Source organism: Micromys minutus, assembly GCF_963924665.1.
Source record: "Micromys minutus genome assembly, chromosome: 24".
Lineage (NCBI taxonomy): Eukaryota > Metazoa > Chordata > Mammalia > Rodentia > Muridae > Micromys > Micromys minutus.
Genome location: NC_137959.1, coordinates 43,854,663 through 43,866,378, shown reverse-complemented (window position 1 = coordinate 43,866,378; position 11,716 = coordinate 43,854,663). Strand labels below are relative to the sequence as shown.

Below are 11,716 nucleotides of genomic sequence, written 5' to 3'. Positions count from 1 at the left end.
TCCTATTCCGTATTTGTCAGACCGTAAATCCAGCACCGTTTGGAATGTAGATACACATCCCAATGGAAAGACATGTTGGTCCAGTGGAGACACGCCTACATAAGGGCAAAGGCATTGACCTGAGAACCTGACAGATGCTGGCAGGGTGGGGAAAAGGGGCTGCCTTAACTCAGGTCAGGAATCCCTAAGTACATGGAAATTCCTCTGCGGAATGAGACCGTCAGCATCCCACTTGGCGCGCGTCTAGTTTGGAATTACCCAGCTTGCTGGTGTACTGGGGAGCTACATACTAATGCGGCTCGAGACGCACGGGCTGGCGGACCCAAAGTACTGCTGGAGTCGGTTGCTCCACGGAACACCAAAGAAACGGACCGGAAGTGACCCTCCTATAGCGCGCCGCTCGTTTCCGGCCGGGCAGAACATCGTCATTCATTTTTCTTCCGTTGCCTGCTGGTGCCTCTTCAGAAACCGGCGCGATGGGCAAGAAGGGAAAGAAAGAGAAGAAGGGCCGCGGCGCGGAGAAGACGGCCGCCAAGATGGAAAAGAAGGTGTCTAAGCGCTCGCGCAAGGAGGAGGTGAGCCGGACCCAGAGGGGCGGGCGTGGAGTGGCGTGGAGCGGCGTGCGACCGGGAGCCGGGCTTGTGTCCGGGATCCCTGGGTGGCTGGCCTGCGCCTAGCCCAGCGCCCTCCTTCTCTCCTCTCCCGGGTCCCTTTGCAGCCTCTAGACTCCTCGTTTACCCCGTCGCTCCTTCTTCCTGTTTGGTTTCGCTTGCCTTTCTTACTGTAGGTAGAGTGTGGTGGGGCTTAGTGGAGGAGAACTGAAGTTGAGTGACTCCTGCTTTGTCCAGGTCTGCGTTCCAGGAGTAAAGCCATAACTGTCCTGCGCCTCCGACCCCCTTCCCCGCTCACAAAGGAGAGCAGATTTTCTTCCAGTAGCATTAGGGAGTGAGCCATATGTAGGAGTTTGCGCGCGCGCGGGGGGGGGGGTGTTCGTTTGTCTGTTCGTTGTCGAGACAGGGTTTTCCTGTCCTGAAACTCACTCTGTAGACCAGGCAGGCCTCGAACTCAGAGAACTCCCGTAAGTAGTTGGCTGGACGCAGTTTCAGTGAATTGTTTGGTTACTAAGTTCTACTTATACCACGTGCTGCTGGTGGCACACGCCTTTAATTAATTCCAGCACTCGGGAGGCAGAAGCAGCAGGGTCTACCCATGCCTAGGCAGGTGGCACTGGGTCATTTAGAAAGCAAGCTGAGCAAGCTACAGAAAAGTAGCCAGTGAGCAGCTTTCCTCCTTGGTCTCTGTTCTAACTCCCTTTCATGATGGAATGTAAGCTGTAAGATGAGATAAACCCTCTCCTCCCCCATTTGCTTTTGATCACAGCAATAGGAAGCAAAGTAGGACACCCTAGTAAACTCGGGAGTGGGCGCTGGGTGGGTGTGGGAGGGCTCCATCTCAGTGCTGTCCAGTATGCTTGATGCTATCGTAGTGTCCAGATCCGTGGTGACAGCTGGGTAGTGGGAACTGTGGAGTGGTAGACCACAGGTTGGCACCGACCCCATCATTCAGGCCTGTTCTCATGGAGCTCATGTTAGCATGGGAATAGGAGCTGGAAACCAGTAAGCAGGAGGAACCCCAGGCAGGGCTATGTTGACAGCCAGGAAGGCTGTTGGCACAAACAGGTTGTTAGAGGCCATTGAGGGCACTGTGGCCAGGGTACAATCTCCTTCATAGAAAACCTTCATTGGCAGGAGGGGTGCTCATGAATCCATGCCTACAGCAAAGCTGCTGCGGAGTCACAGTACTTCCTGAATGTGTCAAGATCTGTTTTCAGATCCATGTTAGGACTCAGATGTGATTGGATCCCAGTCCAGTCAGACCAATGGGACAAAAGCTGGCTGTGCCTTTGACTCTGAGATAGATCAGGCAGTCTCACATATAGCTGCTTTTGTATCCTTAGGAAGACCTGGAGGCCCTCATAGCCCATTTCCAGACCCTGGATGCCAAAAAGACCCAGGTCACAGAGACGCCATGTCCTCCACCCTCCCCACGGTAAGTAAGCAAGCTTTGGTTTCCTTTTTTGGGTGGTGATGTTTCAAAACAGGGTTTCTCTATGTAGCCCTGGCTGTCCTGGAACTCTGTAGACCAGGCTAGTGTCAGAATTCAGAGATCTGCCAGCTTCTGCCTCCCGGGTACTAGGATTAGTCTTCCAGGACAGGTCAGGAAAGTTCCACATGTAGTTAGAGGTTGGATGTCTTCCTGCATGCCCTTTCCAGTTGTAAGGGAAGTTGCCTAGTTGCAGGGCTCTCCTGTGAGCATGAATTTGCTGTTGGGCTGGAGGTTGCAGGGTGGTCATGGTCCTATACTTTTGAGGTGGGTATAAGGAAGGGAAAGAGAGTCTGCTTAGCCAGTGTCATGCTCTCTGACATTGCTCCTTTGTGGCTTTTGTCTTGCAGGTTAAATGCCTCCCTGTCTGCTCATCCTGAGAAAGATGAATTAATCCTTTTCGGAGGTGAATATTTCAATGGCCAAAAAGTAAAGTATATGTTTTTCTTTCTCCCAACCTTTCAGGGTTCATTTGAAGTAAATTTAAGCTGGTGATATAAATGTGTCCTGTTACCCCTCTTGTGCTCCCACATGCTAACTGTCAAGCCTGAGGTGGGTGGGTGTGGCTAGTCACCAGACTCTCTCTGGGACCCAGGGACTTCACTGCCATAAGGGTTCTGGCCTCTTTTAATCAGCAGAGCCTGGCTTTATTGGCAATATATGCATGATTCCTGTCACATGCTTCTGTTGTGCCTTGTGGTGCTGGGGCTCCTGAGCTTCGCTCATTCTGGGAACGCGGTCTGTGACTTTGTGCTCTCAGGACAGCCTTCAGAGTTATTCGGAATAAGTTGTAAGATTGGAGTCTAGAAGAAAAGCAGTTGAAGCATGGGCTCCTCCAGCGCCTGCCACAGTGAGATAATTATCTCACTGTTCAGCTTGTTTTCTGGATTTTCATGAATTTAAAAACTGCCTTAAGTTCAGAGAGTAACAGGAATGCTGTCCCTGACTTGTAAGGGCTTCCTCTCTGAGCGTTGAGTGTACAGCCAGAAAGGATGCTGATTCGGCCATGCTGTTTATCATGTCAGAGCATTGTTCTGTGGCAGGGCAGTGCTCTTTAAGAAACAGTGCTGTGTTAGGTGGCAGCCACAGTTCTGAGTGGGCTGAGTGGGAGGTTTGGTGCATGTTAACATTAGTATTTTCACTTGTTCATAAGTTCATTAAACCTGTGGCAAGTCCAGAGCATCTGTCATATCCTTGAAGACAATTTTGGGCCTTACACATGGCCTGTCTGCACTGATATGGGTCAGTGCACAAGTGTCCTGTAGAGCATACCTGGCCGCCTGCAGGCCATCTGAGGCATTGATGGTCCATTCTTCCTGCAGACCTTCATGTATAATGAGCTCTACGTCTACAGTATCAGAAAGAGCACCTGGACAAAAGTTGACATTCCCGGCCCACCTCCCCGGCGCTGTGCTCATCAGGTAAGGCCAGAACTTAGTCATCTGCACATGAAAGACTGTCTCCTGCCTTCCTCCGAAATCCTGGGTCTTTGAGATCTCTGTAGCCCAGGATAGCCTCCTTGTGCAGGGATGAGAGGCTGGAGTTGCTAGTTCTGGTTCCACATCTTCCCTGGACGCCTTACTGAGTCTCAGTGCACTAGTCTGAGGAGGGCGGAGCCCCTGCTTTGATTGATGTGCCCTGGGGCGGAGCTGGTGCAGTGTTCAGGAGTGGGTCAGATGGTGGAGGGGACAGAATTATTTTGAATAAATTGTGTGTTATAAGTTCATTGCTAGCTCTTTTTGCATACACAAAGGAGCGCAGGTGAGAGCTGCTCTGCCTCAGGAAAGCCAGTGTCAGGTGTTCCCCTGGCTCTGTAGCTTCTCGTCCACCAACAGTTTGTTCTTTCCTGGGAGCAGGATGGGTGCGGGTGGACACTAGGGACAGCTCTTCTGTGTTGACTCTAGAGGTTGCAGGCAGTTGATTGTGAGGGTTTATGTCAAAAGGAGACTGAAGACTGTCTGCCTTTTGGTAGTTTCCCGAAAGTGATACTGACCAGAATGCATTTGAAATGTGTTTTCTCTTTGTGCTGGTTGATTTTGTCAGCTTGACATAAGCTACAGTCACCTGGAAAGAGGGAACCTCCGTTGAGGAAGTACCTCCATCAGATTTTCCTGTGGGCACATCAGTGGAGCATTTTCTTGATTAGTGATTGATGTGGGAAGGATCAAATCACTATGGCTGGTGTCGAGCCTGGGCAGGTGATCCCGTGTCTTATAAGAAAGCAAGCTGAGCAAGCTGTGGGGAGAAAGGCAGTAGGTAGTATTCCTTCACGGCTCTTGTTTCTGCCCTGGCTGCTGCCCTTTCTTCACCAAGTTGGTTTGCTCTGTTTTAGCAGAGCAGGAGGATGCAGACTATAGCGCTCCTGAAGGGTCAGGGAAGAGGAGTTGCAGTTGGAGTGACAGTTTTCACCAGCCTCTGGCAGTGAGCTGTGGATTGGGAAGATGAGTGTGCTTTGAGTGCCAGTGAAAGAGCACCCCTGGCCAACAGCCGAGCCCTGGTTCTGCCTCCTCTGTCGCCAGGTTGCAGCAGTGACTCACTTGGCTTCTGTTCTGTGCCGTTTGGTCTTGAGAGTGTCTGGCTTGGGTAGGGCTTGGGCTCCCTCAGAAGAAGGTGAGGCCTGTGTTGAGATAAAACGGAGCACAAAGCATGCGTTTATATACATGCTGGCTGTGCAGATGGTCTGTTATATTTTTGGACACTTTCTCTATGTTCCTGTGCAGTGAGGAGGGAACACTAAACACCTGGGAGCTTATGTCCTTGGTGGGGCCCTGTCCTCTGCACCTATGTGTGGTGTACCAGCTGATACCTGATCATGTGGCATGTTCTGGTTCTGTCTGACCCACGGAATGGTGGTTGCCACCAGTTTACATGGTTTTTTTGGGAATTACACTCGTGTGGTGTGTGTTTTCAAGTGCTTTTTTTGTTGTTCTGTTTTGCTTTTGTTTTTGGGTTTTGGTTAATTTCCAACCAAGTGCCGCAGTAAGGGCCCAGGGGAAGCTGCTTGAGAGTTATCGAGGACGGGCAGGATCAGACAGTGACAGGAAGTGGCCTGTAGCCAGTCCAGTCCCAGGACTCCTGAGAATGGTAGGGGTTGTTCAGAAGTACACAGTAGCCATGGTCCGTGCTTTGGTTTCAGAATGTTTGTTCTGAGCTGAGAGGCTCTTGTAGGAATCAGTTGTGTTGGGTTCTTTAATTACATTCAACAGCAGCTGGGTGTGGGATGCTCGCCTTTAATCACAGCACTGGGGAGTTACTGATGTATATGGGTGCCCAGGGAGAATAGAGTTGGTGCTGTTTTGTCTAGATGGTGAGTGGAAAGTACACATCCTGGGTTTGATGGCCAAGTGCATGCCATGACACATGTAGGAGCCAGAATACAACTCTTAGACGTCAGTTCTTCCTTCCACTGTGGGTTCCAGGATGGGACTCAGGCATCGGGTGTGTGTGGTAAGCCCTCTTACCCACCAGGCCCTCTTGCTGACCCTGATTCTGTTTGTGCCCCACAACAGAATCGCTAAGTGACCAAGCTCTTCCTATATGTACATCTTAGTCACATAGTGAGTTTCAGGCCAATTAGAGCTGTGTAGTGTCATACACTGAAAAGAAACCAGTGTGAAACTGTTAATTCCTGAACCATCTCTCAAACAGTCCCAAAAGCTCACAGAAAGATGCTTGAGTTCCTCAGCACTAAATCCCACATGGAAAATGTGGGTTGTTTTTTGTCTTTTTTTTTTTTAAATTCAAATGTGGAGTATATCAATATTTCCCCCTATTTTTGGATAAGCAAAAGACTGCTCTCTGCTTTACCCCTGACTTAGGTAAGAATACCACCGCCACCAAGGGTCGGGTGTATCCGTATTTCCAGAGGTAGGGGTGTATATGTATTTAAATTTTTTTTAATTTATATTTTATGTGCATTGGTATTTTGCCAGCATTTATGTCTGTGTGAGGGTGTCAGATCCCTGGAACTGGAGTTACAGTTGTGAGCTGCCTTGTGTGTTCTGGGAATTGGACCTGGGACTTCTGGAAGAGAAGCTTGTGCTCTTAACCACTGAGCCACCTCCAGCCCTGTATATGTATTTTTTTAACTTAAAAAAAATTCTTTTTTTACATAATTTGTGTGTGTGTGTTTACTTATGTTTTTGTTTTGTTCTTGAGACAGGGTTTCTTTGAGTAGCCCTGGCTGTCCTGGAGCTCACTCTGTATGCCAGGGTGCTTTCAAACTCAAAAGTTTCGCCCTGCCTTTGTGCTGGGATTAAAGGCTTGCACCACCAGTGCCTGGAGCAGTGCATGCATGTGTGTACATGTGTGTTTAGAATGGCACACATTTGAAGGTCTGAGGAAGCTTTTGGAGAGTCATTTCTTTGCTTTCAGCATGTGGCTTCTGGAGATGAGCTCAGTCATCAGGTTTGGAGGCAAACACCTTACTCACTGAGCCCCTCCCTAAATGCTGCTTTGTTTCCCAGTAATTTCAGTACTTGATGGTTTTCTTTGCCCCATTCTTTCTAGCTCCTCTGGAGGCTCACCTCTTCCTATTTTTTCTTACCAGAGGCGTTTAGAGCTGTAAAGCCCCTCGACATGACCACAGCTCTCTCCTGCATAGTTGGTGCTTTGTGTTTTTAGATCATTGGCATCTAGAGCATTCTGATGGATTTAGATGTTATGTGACCTGTGGGTTACAAAATTTAGCAGTTATTTAATCTACAAATACTCTGAAGTTTTTTCCAGACACCTTTTTGTAAGGAAGCCTTCATGATTCAGACTATGTGAGGGTTACTTTGTAGCCTAATGTGATCTCTTGGTGGAAAGACTGTGCCCTCCAGCTGTATTGCCTGAAGTGACTAGCATTCAGTTCTTCCATGAACTCACCGACATTCCTGATGACCTGTGTTGTGGAGTTTACTGCCTGTGCTTAGTGTAACCCCTTGGGGCTTAGGTTTATATGATCCTAACAATCTGCTCAAGTTCCTTAGTGCCTACTTAATGTTCCTTCCTTAAGAACCACGCTATACAGTTAGAGATGGCTCATTGGTTAAGAGTACTGTTCTTCTAGAGGACCTGGGTCTGATTCCCAGCAACCACATGTAGCTCACATTCCTGAGTATGTATGTGTCTGACATGAGGAGGACTTTGTTTGAGCATGGGGCCCACAATAAAAGGATGCTTACAGGAGAAACTGGTTCCCAAGAAATGAGTCCATTCCCACTCCCTAGAAGCCACTCACACTTACTGACTGTAAAACCAGCTCCCTGCACACATCTGGAACAGGCTGTGCAGAAGGTTTAATAAGGAACTTCGAAGGCTGCCTCTCTGCTCTCTCTCAGGCTGAGGGAGATGGACCTGGGTTTGTGCATATGTGGACGTTGGTCTTGACCTGGTAAGAGTGCCAGGGCCTGCCTTGCTCAGCTTGCTTCTCAGATTGCAGGCACGAGGAAAAAGCCCAGGGCTAGCAGCTGGCAGACTGGTTCTTTCCTTTTTTTTGAGACGGTCTCACTGTGCAACCTTGGTTCTTGAACCCACAGAGATTGACCAGCCTGCCTTTGCTCTCCAAGCTTGAGGTTAAAGGTGTGAAGCACTGTCCTATCACTAGGTTTGCCCAGTCTTTGAACAGATGTTACCACAGTCCTGGGGCCCTGCAATCAGAGCAGGGAGCCCATCCATAGCCTTGGCTGGTACCCATGCTTCATTCCTTGGGTTGGCAATCTCTGAACAGTGGTGGAAGTACTGGCTTCAGTTTTCATACTGTGGGTGAGGGGCTGGGGTGGGCCTTCTCTGCTTGCCATGAGTCCTCGGGCTGGACTGGTTGGGAGCGTGAACTCCTGGAGGCCTGCCTTCACTGCTCTTGTCAGCCCTTCCAGTCCTACTACGTCCATCTGTGCTGCTGTAGGTGACACTCTCCACATTAATCTATTCTTCATAGGTTGGGAAGCAAGAAACTCAGACACCAGCATCTTAGTTGCTCTTTGGGGTGTGGTCGGCAGGTAGAGGATCAGAAGCTCAAGATAATCCTTGGATACATTAGTGTGAGGTTAGCTTGAGCTACACGAGGCTTTGTTTTTGTTTTTATTATTTATTTACTTTTCTTTAATCTTCCCGTTCTCCCTCTTCACAGTTCTTTATCCCATTCCTCCTTCCCCATCTCTAAGAGGATGTCCCCTCCCCAACAACCCTGCCCCCCATCCCGACAGGCTTCCTCACTTTCTGGGGCCCCAAGTTTCTCAAGGACTAGGTGCATCTTTTCTCACTGAGACCAGACCAGGCAGTCCTTTGCTGTATATGTGTCCTGAGCCTCTGACCAGTCAGTGTATGCAGCCTGGTTGGTGGCTCAGCGTCCAAGAGATCTCAGGGGTCCAGGTTCCTTGAGACTGCTGCTCTTCCCATGGGTCATTGCTCTTCTCAGTGTCTTCCAGCCTTGACCAACTTAACCCTCGACCATTGGTTGGGTGTAAGTATCTGCATCTGACTCAGTTTCTTGTTGGGCCTCTTAGAAGACAGCCTTTCTAGGCTATAAGCACACCATAGCATCAGTAATAGTGTCAGACCCTGGGTCCGCCCCCCTGAGATGGGTTCCAATTTGGGCCAGTCACTGGATCTCCTTTTCCCCCCAGTCTCTTCTCCATTTTTGTCCCTGCATTTCTCCCAGACAGAAACAACCCTGGGTCAGAGTTCGTGACTGTGAGATGGTAATCCCCATTTCTCCACCCAATGCCCTCTCTTTCTACTGGAGGTGGACTTTCAAGTTCCCTCTTCCCACTGTTGGGCATCTCATTCAAGGTCCCTCTCTTTGTGTCCTCAAAGTCTCTCACGTCCCAGGTCTCTGGTACATCCTAGAGGGTTCCCCCACCTCCCCCCTCCCGAGGTTTTTTTTAATATTTCCATTCATCCTGTTGGTCTTTGGGCTTCACTCCTGGTCCCACCTAGAACCCAATCATGTTACCCCTCCCATCTCCCACCCACTTCCCTCTCTCCTGCTTTCTTCTCCCTCCCAAGTGGGACTGAAGCAGCCTCACTTGGGTCCTTTGGCTTCTTAGCCTTGAGTTCTATGCATTGTGTCCTGGGTGTTCTGTACTTTATGGCTAATATCCACTTATTAGTGAGTACATGCCATGCATGTCCTTTTGGGTCTGAGTTTCCTCACTCATAGTTCCATCCATTTGCCTGCAAAACTCATGATGTCCTTATTTTTTAATAGCTGGGTAGTAGTCCATTGTGTAAATGAACCATGTTTTCTGTATCCATTCTTCTGTTGTGGGACATCTGGGTTGTTTCCAGCTTCTGGCTATCACAGATAAGGCACTGCCCTTGTGGCATGGTGGCGCATCTTTTGGTTATATGCCCACAAGTGGTATAGCTTCAGGTAGGTTCATGTTTTTACTTTTAAAAAGTTAGTTTTGCAAAGAATGTTTGGATGAACAGCAATCTTTAGCTTTAAATCTTTGGAAATAAATGTTAATGTTCCACCAGCTCGCATTGCTGCTCCTTCGTGAAGTACTTTCAGATGAGAGGTAGATGATTGGTGCCTAGGACAGGGTTAAGTGCACTAACACAGATTGTGGAAATGGTGCTCTTGTTGCACAAGTGTGAGGACCTGAATTGGGATTCTAGCAACCATGTGAAAAACATGAGTGTGGTTGCACACACACCTGTAACCCTAGTGTTGTCAGGGCTAGAAACAGGAAGATCACTGGAGCTTGATACAGCCTAGATCCAGGTTCAGTGAAAGACCTTGTCTTAAAGAGAGAAAGGGAGAGAGTGATAGAACAGGACACTCAAGGATGGAGAAATGGCTCAGCAAGAAAGAGCACTTGCTGTTCTTCCAGAGGTCCTGAGTTCAATCCCCAGCAAGATCTGATGCCCTCTTCTGGTGTGTCTGAAGACAGCTTCAGTGTACTCACATACATAAAAGAAATAAATAATTAAAAACAAACAAAAGAACAGGCCAGTCAGCATCCTACTCCTACCTCTGCACCCAGGCATGTGCAGCTCCATGACATGTACACACCACATACACATAGGCCTTAAACATATACATATATGCATACACCTCATACACTTGTACGTGGACATAGTCTCAATACACTCATACACAGGTGTATATGTCTTGCATACATGTCCACAAACCTCACATGTACACAAGTGATGCCTATAAGTCACACACATGTGCACCCAGCTCACATTCTCACATGTGCATGCATCTTTTGCATATGCCTTGCATACACATGTTTATACAACTCAACACACATGTTTATACCTCACACTCTCATACATGCATAAAATGCTTCCTCTGGTTATTTAATAAACAAAAATGATATTTGCTCATTGATAACCTATGTGAAGTTGTTGTAACTGCTCATTTAATATGATAGTTATGTTGTCAGAATGTAAGTACATGTTTATCTTGCAGTTTAGGGAAACATGGGTATGTTAGGTCTTTGAGTATAATTAGTCTGCCTAGGGAAGTGTGTTCTAGAAGCTTCACCTTAGAGGTAGGTAGGAGACAATGGCTGAGGAAGTCCCTGAGATTCTAGGTAGATGGTGCTGATGCTGCTGGTCATGCTGGGGCAGCTGTGCAGTCTTGTGGCTCACCTAATCTGTTTGCTTTCTTTTAACAGGCTGTGGTGGTGCCCCAGGGTGGCGGGCAGCTGTGGGTCTTCGGTGGGGAGTTTGCATCTCCCGATGGCGAGCAATTCTACCATTACAAGGACCTTTGGGTTCTGCACTTGGCCACCAAAACCTGGGAACAGATTCGGTAAGATTCTGGGTACGAGCCTGAGCCCCGGCCTCAGCTTTTGTTCCTGATTGGGTTTGAGTTATGGGCAGGACAAGGAGGGGACAGGGTGCTTCCCTGTGTGGTGGGAAGAGCTTTAGTGGAGGCACTGTCTGGAGTGGTGAGCAGTGAGCAGCTCATCTGAGTCACCCTCATTGTCGCTTCTCCAGGCAGGCCTGCTGCGAGTAAAGCTGATCCTCATAGAGAGCTGACGCGTTAGGACCAGGAGATGCCCTGAGTCAGATAGACAGGAATGACAGAGCTGACCAGAGGGTGAGGCAACCTTCATGGTTCTCAGGAAGCTGGCTTAGGGTGCTGGTGCTTGAGTCCACCTCTGCTGCGTGCCACCACGATGTCTCTGTTACTGTATGGCATGAGAATTACTGTGCAAAGTAGCTTGGCAGAATGGCTAATTGCTGGGCTGGAGAGATGGCTCAGTGGTTAAGAGCGCTGACTGTTCTTCCACAGGTCCTGAGTTCAAATCCCAGCAACCACATGGTGGCTCACAACCATCTGTAATGAGACTTGATGTTCTTTTTCTGGTGTGTCTGACAACAGCTACAGTGTATTTATATATAATACTGCTGATACACTGGTAAACAGGATTGAAACAGGGACCAGAGTCTCCTGGCCTTTGCTTATGTATACAGTGGTCTGTCTGTGTGTATACCTGCACATAAGAAGAGGGCACCAGATCCCTTATAGATGGTTATGAGCCCTCACAGGATTGCTGGGAATTGAATTCAGGACCTCTGGAAGAGTGGTGAGGTCTCTTGACCTTTGAACCATCTCCCCCGACCCTTAGTTACCATTCTTAACTGTTCAGTTTTGGCTGCAGACTCAGAG

General features: G+C 48.6%; 1 protein-coding gene across 3 annotated transcripts in view; it reads left to right on the top strand.

Moving 5' to 3' along the window:
• Window positions 1-429: 429 nt before the first annotated feature.
• KLHDC4 (kelch domain containing 4) overlaps window positions 430-11,716 on the top strand; it is a 28,917-nt gene continuing 17,630 nt past the window's right edge. For 2 of the 3 annotated variants that reach the window (XM_080937338.1, XM_080937339.1), the window contains exons 1-5: window positions 430-575; window positions 1,958-2,049; window positions 2,454-2,532; window positions 3,426-3,524; window positions 10,716-10,852. In XM_080937338.1, the coding sequence (XP_080793464.1) occupies window positions 477-575; window positions 1,958-2,049; window positions 2,454-2,532; window positions 3,426-3,524; window positions 10,716-10,852 (506 nt within the window). In that variant the 5' untranslated portion in view covers window positions 430-476. Of the gene's footprint in view, window positions 576-1,957; window positions 2,050-2,453; window positions 2,533-3,425; window positions 3,525-10,715; window positions 10,853-11,716 lie in introns of those variants that run through there. The other variant, XM_080937340.1, reaches the window with a different exon arrangement.